Source organism: Salvelinus sp. IW2-2015, linkage group LG15 (assembly GCF_002910315.2).
Source record: "Salvelinus sp. IW2-2015 linkage group LG15, ASM291031v2, whole genome shotgun sequence".
NCBI classification, from domain to species: Eukaryota; Metazoa; Chordata; class Actinopteri; order Salmoniformes; family Salmonidae; genus Salvelinus; species Salvelinus sp. IW2-2015.
Window position 1 is genome coordinate 21689820 of NC_036855.1, and position 14803 is coordinate 21704622.

The 14803-nt window shown below is 41.8% G+C and overlaps 1 protein-coding gene across 1 annotated transcript in view; it reads left to right on the top strand.

Annotated features, from left to right (window-relative positions):
* The window catches only part of LOC111973795 (anthrax toxin receptor 1), a 70564-nt gene that overhangs the window by 14534 nt on the left and 41227 nt on the right, over positions 1-14803 (top strand). The window contains exons 2-6 of the mRNA XM_070447027.1: positions 7447-7518; positions 7721-7792; positions 8720-8801; positions 8977-9010; positions 10653-10732. Of these exons, the coding sequence (XP_070303128.1) occupies positions 7447-7518; positions 7721-7792; positions 8720-8801; positions 8977-9010; positions 10653-10732 (340 nt within the window). The remainder of the gene's footprint in view (positions 1-7446; positions 7519-7720; positions 7793-8719; positions 8802-8976; positions 9011-10652; positions 10733-14803) is intronic.

Consider the following 14803-nt stretch of genomic DNA (forward strand, 5'->3'; position numbering starts at 1 on the left):
CACGCTTTTTCAGTTCTGCCCACAAATTTTCTATAGGATTGAGGTCAAGTCTTGTGATGGCCACTCCAATACCTTGACCTTGTTGTCCTTAAGCCATTTTGCCACAACTTTGGAAGTAGCTTGGGGTCATTGTCCATTTGGAAGACCCATTTGCGACCAAGCTTTAACCTTCTGACTGATGTCTTGAGACATTGCTTCAATATATCCACCTAATTTTCCATCCTCATGATGCCATCTATTTTGTGAAGTGCACCAGTCCCTCCTGCGCAAAGCACCCCCACAACATGATGCTGCCACCCCTGTGCTTCACCGTTGGGATGGTGTTCTCGGCTTGCAAGCATCCCCCTTTTTCCTCCAAACATAACGATGGTCATTATGGCCAAATAGTTCTATTTTTGTTTCATCACACCAGAGGATATTCTCCAAAAAGTACGATCTTTGTCCCCATGTGCAGTTGCAAACCGTAGTTTGGCTTTTTTATGGCGGTTTTGGAGCAGTGGCTTTTTCCTTGCTGAGCGGCCTTTCAGGTTATGTCGATATAGGACTCGTTTTACTGTGGATACTTTTGTACCTGTTTCCTCCAGCATCTTCATAAGTCCTTTGCACTTTTCGCACCAAAGTATGTTCATCTCTAGGAGTCAGAACGCATGAGGCTTCTTCTCTCTAAGTTAAGACCATGAAACTGAGATATCTTTTGTTCTCAAAACAAGGTCTGGGCGTACTGCCAAATTGCAGCGACTGATAGTGAGGATTCGTTCAGTCAGCCACTTGCATGAACACAGAAATTGGTTTATAGAACAGCACATAAATAGAACACATCAATTAGTTATAAGAAAAGCACAAACATTAAAATTCCATTATAGTTGTATGCAAAATAACGACAGGACAACCACGTTCTCACCAAGCTCTAAGAAACATATGGTTCTCAGAACATTATGTGCTAGCTGGGAAGCTATTTTCATTTATTTTTGACCATTTGAATTTAAAACAATCACAGTAAGGTACTTCAGTGTTACCCTGACATGATTTGATATTGAGATAACGGCTGCATTGGACCTTTAAATATAAAACTGTGTCACGATCGTCAACGGACTGAGAGAGGACCAAGGCGCAGCGCGTGGAAAGTACATCTTCTTTTATTTTAAAGGAAGGCTGACTGATGTCTTGAGACATTGCTTCAATATATCCACCTAATTTTCCATCCTCATGATGCCATCTATTTTGTGAAGTGCACCAGTCCCTCCTGCAGCAAAGCACCCCCACAACATGATGCTGCCACCCCTGTGCTTCACCGTTGGGATGGTGTTCTTCGGCTTGCAAGCATCCCCCTTTTTCCTCCAAACATAACGATGGTCATTATGGCCAAATAGTTCTATTTTTGTTTCATCACACCAGAGGATATTTCTCCAAAAAGTACGATCTTTGTCCCCATGTGCAGTTGCAAACCGTAGTTTGGCTTTTTTATGGCGGTTTTGGAGCAGTGGCTTTTTCCTTGCTGAGCGGCCTTTCAGGTTATGTCGATATAGGACTCGTTTTACTGTGGATACTTTTGTACCTGTTTCCTCCAGCATCTTCATAAGGTCCTTTGCACTTTTCGCACCAAAGTATGTTCATCTCTAGGAGTCAGAACGCATGAGGCTTCTTCTCTCTAAGTTAAGACCATGAAACTGAGATATCTTTTGTTCTCAAAACAAGGTCTGGGCGTACTGCCAAATTGCAGCGACTGATAGTGAGGATTCGTTCAGTCAGCCACTTGCATGAACACAMAAATTGGTTTATAGAACAGCACATAAATAGAACACATCAATTAGTTATAAGAAAAGCACAAACATTAAAATTCCATTATAGTTGTATGCAAAATAACGACAGGACAACCACGTTCTCACCAAGCTCTAAGAAACATATGGTTCTCAGAACATTATGTGCTAGCTGGGAAGCTATTTTCATTTATTTTTGACCATTTGAATTTAAAACAATCACAGTAAGGTACTTCAGTGTTACCCTGACATGATTTGATATTGAGATAACGGCTGCATTGGACCTTTAAATTAATAACTGTGTCACGATCGTCAACGGGACTGAGAGAGGACCAAGGCGCAGCGCGTGGAAAGTACATCTTCTTTTATTTTAAAGAAGGAAAAAACAAAACAACAYACAGAACAGACGACCGTGAAGCTATACAAAAATCAGTGCTGACACAAAACACTTCGACATAGACAATTCCCCACAAACAGCTAAAGCCTATGGTTGCCTTAAATATGGCTCCCAATCAGAGACAACAATAACCAGCTGTCTCTAATRGAGACCCAATTCAGGCAACCATAGACTTTCCTAGATACCTACACTCAACCATAGACACAGCTAGACTTCTATACTAAACATAAACCCAACTACTCTAATAAACCCCCTAAACCTTACAACCACCCTAGACACTACAAAAAACACATACATTCCCCATGTCACACCCTGACCTAACTAAAATAATTAAGAAAACAAAGAATACTAAGGCCAGGGCGTGACAAACTGTGTGTCTTTCCTGAACCCTTAATCCCTTTATTCCCCTTTCACATACACTGTGAGAACACAATGATGGGAACAATTACCAAGGTTATGTAATGATGTTCGTCTGAGGAAGAAGGAGTAGACCAAAGCGCAGCGTGGTACGTGTTCATGATGTTTATTATAACCTGAACACTGAAACAAAAACAAAAGTGGAACAAAACGCAACAGTTCTGTCAGGTACTCACACAAAACAACTACCCACAAAACACAGGTGGGAAAAGGCTACCTAAGTATGGTTCTCAATCAGAGACAACGATAGACAGCTGCCTCTGATTGAGAACCACACCCGGCCAAACATATAGAAATAGACAACATAGAACAAAAACATAGAATGCCCACCCCAACTCATGGCGTGACAGTACCCCCCCCAAAGGTGCGGACTCCGGCCGCAAAACCTAAACCTATAGGGGAGGGTCTGGGTGGGCATCTATCCACGGTGGCAACCCTCGCCGCCGACCCCGGACTGGGGACCCTCGCAGCGGGCCCCGGGCTGGAGGGCGACTTTGGCAGCTCCGGGCTGGAGGGCGACTCTGGCAGCTCCGGGCTGGAGGGCGACTCTGGCAGCTCCGGGCTGGAGGGACCTGACCAGTCCCATYCTCGCCACGGTAAGCAAGGGGAGTTGGCTCAGGTCTCCAACCTGACTCTGCCACACTCCCCGTGTGCCCCCGCCAATATTCTTTGGGGGGCTGCCTCTCGGGCTTCCTTGCCAGCCGTGTTCCCTCATACCGCTGGTTCCCCTTTCCTGCTGCCTCCGCTCTCCAGCAAGGATCTCCTCCCATGTGTAGGATCCCTTGCCGTCCAGGATGTCCTCCCATGTCCAGCCCTCTCCACGCTGCTTGGTCCTTTGGTGGGTAGTTCTGTAACGATTCTCGTGGGCTGAAGGAAAAGTGGACCAAGGTGCAGCGTTTAAAGTGTTCATAATTTAATCCAAAAACCAAATTGAACAAAAACAACAAACAGGAGAACGAAAGCGAAACCGTTCTGTCTGGTATAGACACAAAACAGAAAACAACTACCCACAATACACAGGTGGGAAAAGGCTACCTAAGTATGGTTCTCAATCAGAGACAACGGTAGACAGCTGCCTTTGATTGAGAACCACACCCGGCCAAACACATAGAAATAGACAACATAGAACAAAAACATAGAATGCCCACCCCAACTCACACCCTGACCAACCAAAATAGAGACATAAAAAGGATCTGGTTGATATCCCTTTAAATGGACGAAAGGCAGACAATGGAACAGTGATTTTTCAAAATAAAAGGCACTTCCGGGTTGGATTTCCTCATGTTTTCGCCTGCAAAATCAGTTCTGTTATACTCACAGACAATATTTTGACAGTTTTGGAAACTTTAGAGTGTTTTATATCCTACTCTGTCAATTATTATTCTAGCATCTGGACCTGAGAAATAGGCAGCTTACATTGGGAACGTTATTTTTCCAAACATAAAAATTCTGCCCCCTAGCTTCAAGAGGTTCATTTAACTGACTTCAATAACACATAATGACCGATCATTTACCTGACTCCAATAACACATAACGACTGTTCATTTAACTGACTTCAATAACACACAACAACTGTTCGTTTAACTGACTTCAATAACACATAATGACCAATCATTTACCTGACTCCAACAACACACAACGACTGTTCATTTAACTGACTTCAATAACACTGAGATCATTACTGGGGCTGTATTATAAACACATTGACATGTAGGCATTATGACTGATCATTTACCTGACTCCAATAKGATCATTACTGGGGCTGCATTACAAAGACATTGACATGTACAGTACCAGTCAAAAGTTTTATTTCTACTATTTTCGACATTGTAGAATAATAGTGACGACATCAAAACTATGAAATAACACATATGGAATCATGTCGTAATGAAAAAAGTGTTAAGCAAATCAAAATATATTTTATATTTGAGATTCTTCAAAGTAGCCACCCTTCACTCTKCTTCTTGGTCAAATAGCCCTMACACATTCTGGAGGTCTGTTGGGTCATTGTTTTGTTGAAAAACCACAGCCGCAGAATGCTGTGGTAGCAATGCTGGTTAAGTGAGCCTTGAATATTAAATAAATCACAGACAGTGTCACCAGTAAAGCACCCCCACACCATCACACCTCCTCCTCCATGCTTTACGGTAAGAACTACACATAGGGAGATAATCCGTTCACCTACTCTGCGTCTCACAAAGACATGGCGGTTGGAACCAAACATCTCAAATTTGGACTCAGACCAAAGGACAGATTTCCACCGGTCTAATGTCCATTGCTTGTGTTTCTTGGCCCAAGCAAGTCTCTTCTTATTATTTGTGTCCTTTAGTGGTGGTTTCTTTGCAGCAATTCGACCATGAATCAAATCAAATAAATGTATGTATAAAGCCCTTCTTACTACAGCTGATATCTCAAAGTGCTGTACAGAAACCCAGCCTAAAGCCCTAAACCGCAAGCAATGCAGGTGTAGGAAAAACTCCCTAGAAAGGCCAGAACCTAGGAAGAAACCTAGAGAGGAACCAGGCTATGAGGGGTGGCCAGTACTCTTCTGACTGTGCAGGGTGGAGATTATAACAGAACATTGCCAAGATGTTCAAATGTTCATAGATGACCAGCAGGGTCAAATAATAATAATCACAGTGGTTGTCGAAGGTGCAACAGGTCAGCACCTCAGGAGTAAATGTCAGTTGGCTTTTCATAGCCGATCATTCAGAGTGCCTCTACCGCTCCTGCTGTCTCTAGAGAGTTGAAAACAGCAGGTCTAGYACAGGTAGCARGTCCGGTGAACAGGTCAGGGTTCCACAGCCGCAGGTAGAACAGCTGAAACCGGAGCAGCAGCACGGCCAGGTGGACTGGGGACAGCAAGGAGTCATCAAGCCAGGCAGTCCCGAGGCATGGTCCTAGGTCTCAGGTTCTCCATGAGAGAGAAAGAAAGAAAGAAAAAGAGAAAAAAAGAGAGAAAGAAAGAGAGTACTAGAGAGAGCATACTTAAATTCACACAGGATACCGGATACGACAGGAGAAATACTCCAGATATAACAGACTGACCCTAGCCCCCCGACACATAAACTACTGCAGCATAAATACTGGAGGCTGAGACAGGAGGGGTCAGGAGACGCTGTGGGCCCATCCGACGATACCCCCAGACAGGGCCAAACAGGCAGGATGTAACCCCACCCACTTTGCCAAAGCACAGCCCCCACACCACTATCAATCAATCAATCAATTTTATTTTATATAGCCCTTCGTACATCAGCTAATATCTCGAAGTGCTGTACAGACACCCAGCCTAAAACCCCAAACAGCTAGTAATGCAGGTGTAGAAGCACCACTAGAGGGTTATCTTCAACCACCAATTTACCACCCTGAGACAAGGCCAAGTATAGCCCACAAAGATCTCCGCCACGGCACAACCCAAAGGGAATGAAGGCTTGATTCACACAGTCTCCTCTGAACAGTTGATGTTGAGATGTGTCTGTTACTTGAACTCTGTGAAACATCTATTTGGGCTGCAATTTCTGAGGCTGGTAACTCTAATGAACTTATCCTCTGCAGCAAAGGTAACTCTGGGTCTTCTTTCATGTGACGGTCCTCATGAGAGCCAGTTTCATCATAGCGCTTGATGGTTTTTGTGACTGCAATTGAAGAAACTTTCAAAGTTCTTGACATTTTCCAGATTGACTGACCTTCATGTCTTAAAGTAATGATGGACTGTCATTTCTCTTTGCTTATTTGAGCTGTTCTTGCAATAATATSGACTTGGTATTTTACCAAATAGGGCTATCTTCTGTATACCACCCTACCTTGTCACAACACAACTGATTGGCTCAAACGCATTAAGAAGGAATGAAATTCCACAAATTAACTTTTAACAAGGCACACCTGTTAATTCACATCCATTCCAGGTGACTACCTCATGAAGCTGGTTGAGAGAATGCCAACAGTGTGCAAAGCTGTCYTCAAGGCAAAGGGTGGCTACTTTGAAGAATCTCAAATCTCAAATATTTTTCCATTTGTTTAACATTTTTTGGGGTTACTACATGATTCTATATGTGTTATTTCATAGTTTTGACGTCTTCTTTATTATTCTACAATGTAGAAAATAGTAAAAATAAAGAAAATCTGTTGACCGGTACTGCAGGTATGACTGATCATTGACTTGGCTCAAATAACACTAAGATCATTACTGGGGCTGCATTATAAAAACATTGAAAGTAATCTTAGAAGAATGATGTCACTGCTCTGCATCAGCATGATATCATTGGGGCAGTCCAAAGATGGCAACTATCTAATAAATCAATCAGAGTTATACACTACTGTACACTGTTGCTCTTCAACCAAGGTTACGTGTTCAAATGGAATGTGTGCTTCCGAAGCTATTTTCTGGTAGGAAGAGCATACAGGCCGCAGTGTTGCTACAGTAGTGGAGCCAGACAGCTTGAGGAACTGTATAACAATTACACACAGGCAGGGAAAGACTGCATGCAGCCAAGATAAACATCATCCCAAACTGTAATGGTTGGATAGGATGAAGCGTGTACACTAGGTGGGGATACAGCATGATGTGCAGAAGAAGTAGCACAAAGTTAAGTAGAAATCTGTTTTCTGTTAGTTGATTACAGAAAATATTGTAGGAAGTGCAAAAGTTTGGTGTGCATATTTGATGCACATTCAAGCCTTTGCGTCAAACAGTCTTTGACTGTAGAGAAGGATCCACATAATAGTGAAAATGTTTAACGGCAGATGCTGCCTTTCTACAGATAAAGTACAATTTGACCCCCCTGACTCCCTTTCACAATCAGGTACCTTAACCTCTCAATTTCCTCCAGACTCTGTTATGCAAACTCCTCATCAACATGTCATCTCACTTCGCAGATCTGGGAGTGTGCAGCACCACTGGGTTGAAATCTATCACTTTGTGGAACATCTGGCTCACAAGTTCATAAGGTGAGAGTACTTTGTCCCACATTGTTTAAAGACCCTGTAATGAATATAAACTTTAGATAAATTCAATATAAACACAAATATTAACCATTAACCACACATGGTCTGGGTATGATGTATTTCATTGCTTGTTGTGATTGTTAGTGTACTGACAACAGAGATAACATTAATATAAATGGTCTGGGTATTGTTCATTTCTCTCCAGTCCACAGCTGCGCATGTCCTTCATTGTGTTCTCTACTGAGGGAAGGATTTTGATGCGGCTTACAGAGGACAGGTAAGGGAACAATCTTTTTTTCTTAGGATTTGGGTATTACGTCTGCACAAGATGTCAGCTATTTGCTGATTCTGAACTGAGTTGATTATCAAGAACCCAGAAACCAGATAAACATGCAGGATTTGTTTCATTGAATTAGAGACATTAAAAAAATCACAATACCCTCACATTGAGCTCAACTGACAATGCTGTCAATCCCTTGGCAAACTGTATGCTTCAGCATGTGGCTTATAATATATCATGTGATGCATATGTGTCTAATCTTTCTTCAGGCACAGTTTCAGGCACTGAAACGTTTTCAATGTTTATGGTCTATCTGCTATCTCATTTTACACAAGACTAATTTCCTTACTCTCTGCTGGACAGTGTCCTGTGGCAATAGATCTCCAAATCTCAGCTTGATATCTTAAAACCTGAAGCACACACAAAGCCCATCACTACTCTCTGAAATGGAATGCCACTTCAATAAATAGATTGTTTCTGTGCTTATTAAAAACAATTATCTTTGTTAAAAACAATTAAATCTGTCTGTGTCTGCTTTTAGTTTAGGGAGAAGACTGCATCTCACAAGAAAACAGTAAAAAATTTAATCTGTTAAATATTAATGCACAGTTCTATTTTTAGGGTTTAAAGCGACTCACTTGTCATTCAAGATTATGGGCATGCATGCATGCAGTTTAATGCTGTACCCAATGTTTTAGTTTGACAGTATGATTTAATAGTAGCATATCAACCACATGTATCACTATGATGACTCTATTTACATCAATACCTATAGCTACTTCTTCTTTAAGGTCTTGCAATTTACGATTTTCATAGCTTTATAGCTGCAGTTATATCAATGAGACAGGGACTTCTGCAGGGTGAGGGGTGATACATTATGAGTATGAACTGCCCTCTCATCTGTCTTTCGGTCTGCTTGCTCAGGGAGCAGATTCGTAAAGGTCTGGAGGAGCTCCAGAGGGTACTTCCAGGTGGAGACACCTTTATGCACGAAGGCATCCAGAGGGTGAGCTGTCTGCTTTTAGCTGAGCTCTGAGCTGGCATCTATCTCCACTCTGGCTCAAGAACAAAGAACATGGTTCAGAGACAAAATGGCACCTGTATCAGTATGAATAGTTGCTTTATTCACAGGAAAGATTTAGCCAGTGTCCTTTTTCAATCCAATTCCTCTTCTTTTACAGGCCAGTGAGCAGATATACTATGGAAACTCTGAAGGTGTGTAATTCAATAAAAATATTTCAATTTATTCCTGTTGTAAGTCTTGCATCATATATTAATTTCTCAAGTATATCTGTTTGTCTATCATTATTATTATTTGAATAGCTCTGTGGCAGCATTTAGATCTGAATCAAAGGCAGTGGCGTGCCGTGGGCCTGGGGCCTGGGCCTTCAGTGAGGTACTACACAGTCCCGCCCGAATTAATCCACCTCTTATTACCATCATTATGATGCCATGGCTCTAGACACTATACATTTAGACAGAAACGCAGTATAACCAGGCGTTGCGTCACCTTGAAATTGACAAATTGACATTTTTGGGTAAACAGTGTTTACCCAAAAACATGACACAATCAATGAGTCTTTTCAATATTTCCCTTCACCTTTTCATTGTGCAGCTCCGTTGCCCTGTGCGTTGTTTTTTGAGCTGTAGATCCACTCCGGTGTCCCCAAAAGTTTTCAAAAGCACAATTGCTTGTAAGTGCCCAGCCGTACATTGGAGTCTCGTTGCTGCCTTGGTTAGACAACTCAAGTTTGCAAAGCCAGTGTGGCTCCAAACACCAAATCGATCACTTGCAAATAATAGGCATTCCCAGCAGTAAAGTTTGCAGTGCTTCTCGGAGCCTGTGAGCCATTGACAGCGCTCGTAGTTGAAACTTTGAAAGTGGCTTTCCCGCCTGTGACAGGCTTTGTGGCGTCGGGCGACCTCTCCTTACAATGTCTAACTTTTCTTGAAAAGTTCGTCTTGAGAATGGCGTTATAATTATATCCTCGACCAKYTCGATACCTTGGTTAGACAACTCAAGTTTGCAAAGCCAGTGTGGCTCCAAACACCAAATCGATCACTTGCAAATAATAGGCATTCCCAGCAGTAAAGTTTGCAGTGCTTCTCGGAGCCTGTGAGCCATTGACAGCGCTCGTAGTTGAAACTTTGAAAGTGGCTTTCCCACGATCGGCTTTCCTGCCTGTGACAGGCTTTGTGGCGTCGGGCGACCGCTCCTTACAATGTCTAACTTTTCTTGAAAAGTTCGTCTTGAGAATGGCGTTATAATTATATCCTCYACCAAATCGATATCTTCTCCTCCTTCCGCCATTGTGGGTTCAAAAAACAGCTTAGTAGAGTTTCCTAGATCTGCATAGACCTGCCCATAGGACCTGCCTCTCAATATTGGTAATCCAATCAAAAGACGTGCACGCACTACGCCTGCTAGCTGGCTCCTGTGTAACACTGGAGCCAGCTAGCAGGCGTACAATAGCCAACTCTAAAGCTGATTGGTTGACACTAAATTTTCATTTCCATTCACTAMAAGCTACAAGCGCCCGCACTGTTGATTCTGAAGGCCTGAGGGCAGATTTTAGACCCCTGGCAACACATGATGGCTGAATATGATTGGATAAAAGATCTAACATAAAGACCAGCCCTCCAAATCTCAACCTGGGGCTGGAAGCAGTGCAACCAAGAGGAAAGCTATGAAATGAAGAGTATAACTCTTACTCTGGGGAATAATTTAATACATATTTGTGGGAAAATATATTMAAAAAAAAAAATTATATTCTGATGATGTTTAGGCCAGCAGAGAAGGCCTTGCAGGCCCTGACGGCCCACCACAGACCATCAAAGGTTTTGTGTCTGTTTATAGGATACCGTACCGCAAGTGTCATTATCGCTCTCACTGATGGGGAGCTGCATGAGGACCTCTTCTACTATGCTGAGAGGGAGGTAAGCACAACCTGTCTATTCCATTTGCTTTGGCAATGTAAACATATGTTTCCCCTGCCAATAAAGCTCTTTGAATTTAATTGTATTTAATTGTGTGAAGAGAAAGAGAGAGAGCGAAAGAGAGAGGTCTGAGGGCATCTGCCTTTGGCCTAAAGAGCAGGAACCCAGACTTCATCAAATAAATTGAAAATACAGACATCGTAATCCTACAGGAAACATGGTATAGAGGAGACTGACCCACGGGTTGCCCTCTAGGTTACAGAGAGTTGGTAGTCAAATCCACCAAACTACCAGGTGTGAAACAGGGAAGAGACTCAAGGGGTATGCTAATTTGGTATAGAGCAAACCTAACCCACTCTATTAAATTAGTCGAAACAGGAACATTTTACATCTGGCTAGAAAATTCATATGGAAATGATCTCAACAGAGAAAAATGGCCTCATGTGTGCTAACTACACTACTGTTCAAAAGTTTGGGGTCACTTAGAAATGTCCTTGTTTTCCATGAAAACATACATGAAAATATTTCTTTAGTATGTGAACTTCCGACTTCAGCTGTATGTATTTATTCCATAAAGAATCAGCCGTTTCCAGCTACAACAGTCATTTACAACATTAACAATGTCTACACTGTATTTCTGATCAAGTTGATGTTATTTTAATGGACGAAAAGTGGGCTTTTCTTTCAAAAACAAGGGCATTTCTAAGTGACCCCAAACTTTTGAACAGTAGTGTATATCCCCCCCAATAGAATCCCCATACTTTAACAGATTCTCCAACCTAGAGGGGGAGATCAACCATTTCCAGGCCCAGGGACATGTACTTGTCTGTGACGACCTAAATGCCAGAACTGGACAAGAACCTGACACTCTCAGCACACAGGGGAACAAACACTTACAGTTGAAGTCAGAAGTTTACATACACCTTAGCCAAATACATTTAAACTCAGTTTTTCACAATTCCTGACATGTAATCCTAGTAAAAATTCCCTGTTTTAGATCAGTTAGGATCACCACTTTATTTTAAGAATGTGAAATGTCAGAATAATAGTAGAGAGAATTATTTATTTCAGCTTTTATTGGTTTCATCACATTCCCAGTGGGTCAGAAGTTTACATACACTAAATAATTATTTGGTAGCATTGCCTTTAAATTGTTTAACRTGGATCAAACGTGTTGGGTAGCCTTCCACAAGCTTCCCACAAAAAGTTGGATGAATTTTGGCCTATTCCTCCTGACAGAGCTGGTGTAACTGAGTCAGGTTTGTAGGCCTCCTTGCTCGCACATGCTTTTTCAGTTCTGCCAACAAATGTTCGATAGGATTGAGGTCAGGGCTTTGTGATGGRCACTCCAATACCTTGACTTTGTTATCATTAAGCCATTTTGCCACAACTTCGGAAGTATGCTTGGGGTCATTGTTCATTTGGAAGACCCATTTGCGACCAAGCTTTAACTTCCTGACTGATGTCTTGAGATGTTGCTTCAATATATATACCTAGTTTTCCATCCTCATGATGCCATCTATTTTGTGAAGTGCACCAGTCCCTCCTACAGCTTGCTTCACGGTTGCTTCATGGTTGGGATGGAGTTCTTTGGCTTGCAAGCCTCCCCCTTTTTCCTCCAAACATAACGATGGTCATTATGGCCAAACAGTTCTATTTTTGTTTCATCAGACCAGAGGCCTTTCAGGTTATGTCGATATAGGACTCGTTTTACTGTGGATATGGATACTTTTGTACCTGTTTCCTCCAGCATCTTCACAAGGTCCTTTGCTGTTGTTCTGGGATTGACTTGCACCTTTCGCACCAAAGTATGTTCATCTCTAGGAGATAGAATGCATCTTCTTCCTGAGTGGTATGATGGCTGCGTGGTCCCATGGTGTTTATATTGCGTACTATTGTTTGTACAGATGAACGTGGTATCTTCAGGTGTTTGGAAATTGTTCCCAAGGATGAACCAGACTTGTGGAGGTCTACAATTTTTTTCTGATGTCTTGGCTGATTTCTTTTGATTTTCCCATGATGTCAAGCAAAGAGGCACTGAGTTTGAAGGTGGGCCTTGAAATACATCCACAGGTACACCTCCAATTGACTCAAATTATGTCAATTAGCCTATCAGAAGCTTCTAAAGCTATGACATAATTTTCTGGAATTTTCCAAGCTGTGTAAGGCACAGTCAACTTAGTGTATGTAAACTTCTGACCCACTGGAATTGTGATACAGTGAATTATAAGTGAAACAATCTGTCTGTAAACAATTGTTGGAAAAATTCCTTGTGTCATGCACAAAGTAGATGTCCTAACCGACAAGAAATGTGTGGAGTGGTTGAAAAACAAGTTTTAATGACTCCAACTTAAGTGTATGTAAACTTCCGACTTCAACTGTACATGGAGGTGACAGCATTCCCGCCGAAATATGCCCCCTAGACACAATTATGACAAGACAACCAACAAAATCGGGTCACAACTCCTGAAGCTCTTTCGCACACTGGGTCTGTACATAGTCAATGGTAGGCTTCGTGTGGACTCTTACAGTAGGTACACCTCCAGCTCATCCATTGGCAGTAGTACTGTAGATTACTTCATCACTGACCTCAACCCAGATTCTCTCAGAGCGATCACAGTTAGCCCACTGACACACCTATCAGATCATAGCAAAATCACAGTTRACTTGAACAGAGCAACACTCAATCATGAGGCATCAAAGCCAAAGGATCTACATAATATTAAGAAATGCTATAGATGGAAGGAAATTGGTATATAAACCTACCAAAAAACATTTAGGCAACAGCAAATTCAATCCCTTTTAGACACATTCCTGGACAAAACGTTTCACTGTAATAGTGAAAGTGTAAACTTGGCATTAGAATACCTAAACAGTATACAGTATTTGACCTCTCAGCTTCCCTATAAAATCTAAAAATGTCAAGCAGACAACCTAAGAACATTAACAGCAATGACAAATGATTTGATGAAAAATATAAAAAGCTAAGAAAGAAATTGAGAAACCTATCCAACCAAAAACATAGAGACCCAGAAAACCTAAGCCTACACCTTCACTATGGTTAATCACTAAAACAATACAGAAATACACTACGGAGAAATAAGGAACAGCACATCAGAAATCAGCTCAATATAATTGAAGAATCAATATAATTGTCACAGATTCCCCCGGTACTGCTGCTCATTCTGTGCACCAGCTCCAGAGGTCTACGTCACCGGCCTCAAGGCGTCACTGAACTGTTTCATTACGCACACCTGGTTCCCATTCCCCCTGAATAGTAATTGTATATATGTGCCCTCTGTTCACCATTGTTTTGTCGGTTAGTGTTCCCATGTTTGTTGGTCTGTGAGAGCTGTGCTTGTTATTTCGTGTATTGTGCACTTGTTATTACGGTTCTCGTCCCGTGTATTGTTGTACATTTGCTATCACGGGTCTCGCACTGTGTTGTGTATTGCGGGTATCGTCACGTGTGTTTTTATTAGAGGTTTAACCGAACTCTTTTGTTCAGGTTACATCCCTGTGTTTTTGTACGTGTTTGTTTTGGGCTTCGTCCCCATGCCTTTTCATGGCATGTTGTATATTTTGGGTGGAGAATTAAACCTCCTTATCACGAATTCCTGTGCCTGTCTCCAATCATTTATACAACGTGACAAGAATCTAACCACTTCTGGGGAAGTTGGAACACTCTAAACAAACAACACAAAGAGTTATCTATCCAAAACAGAGATGTATGGATAAACCACTTCTCCAATCTTTTTGGAAAAACATATAAATAGAAATGATACATGATCAAATACAAATCTTAGAATCAACAATTAAAGACTTCCAGAACCCACTGGATTCTCCAATTACATTGAATGAACTACAGGACAAAATATATACCCTCCAACCCCAAAAGGCCTGTGGTGTTGATGATATCCTAAATGAAATGATAAAATATACAGACCACAAATTTCAATTGGTTATACTTAATCTCTTTAACGTCATCCTCAGCTCTGGCATCTTCCCCAATATTTGGAACCAAGCACTGATCACCCCAATACACAAAAGTGGAGACAAATTTGACCCCAA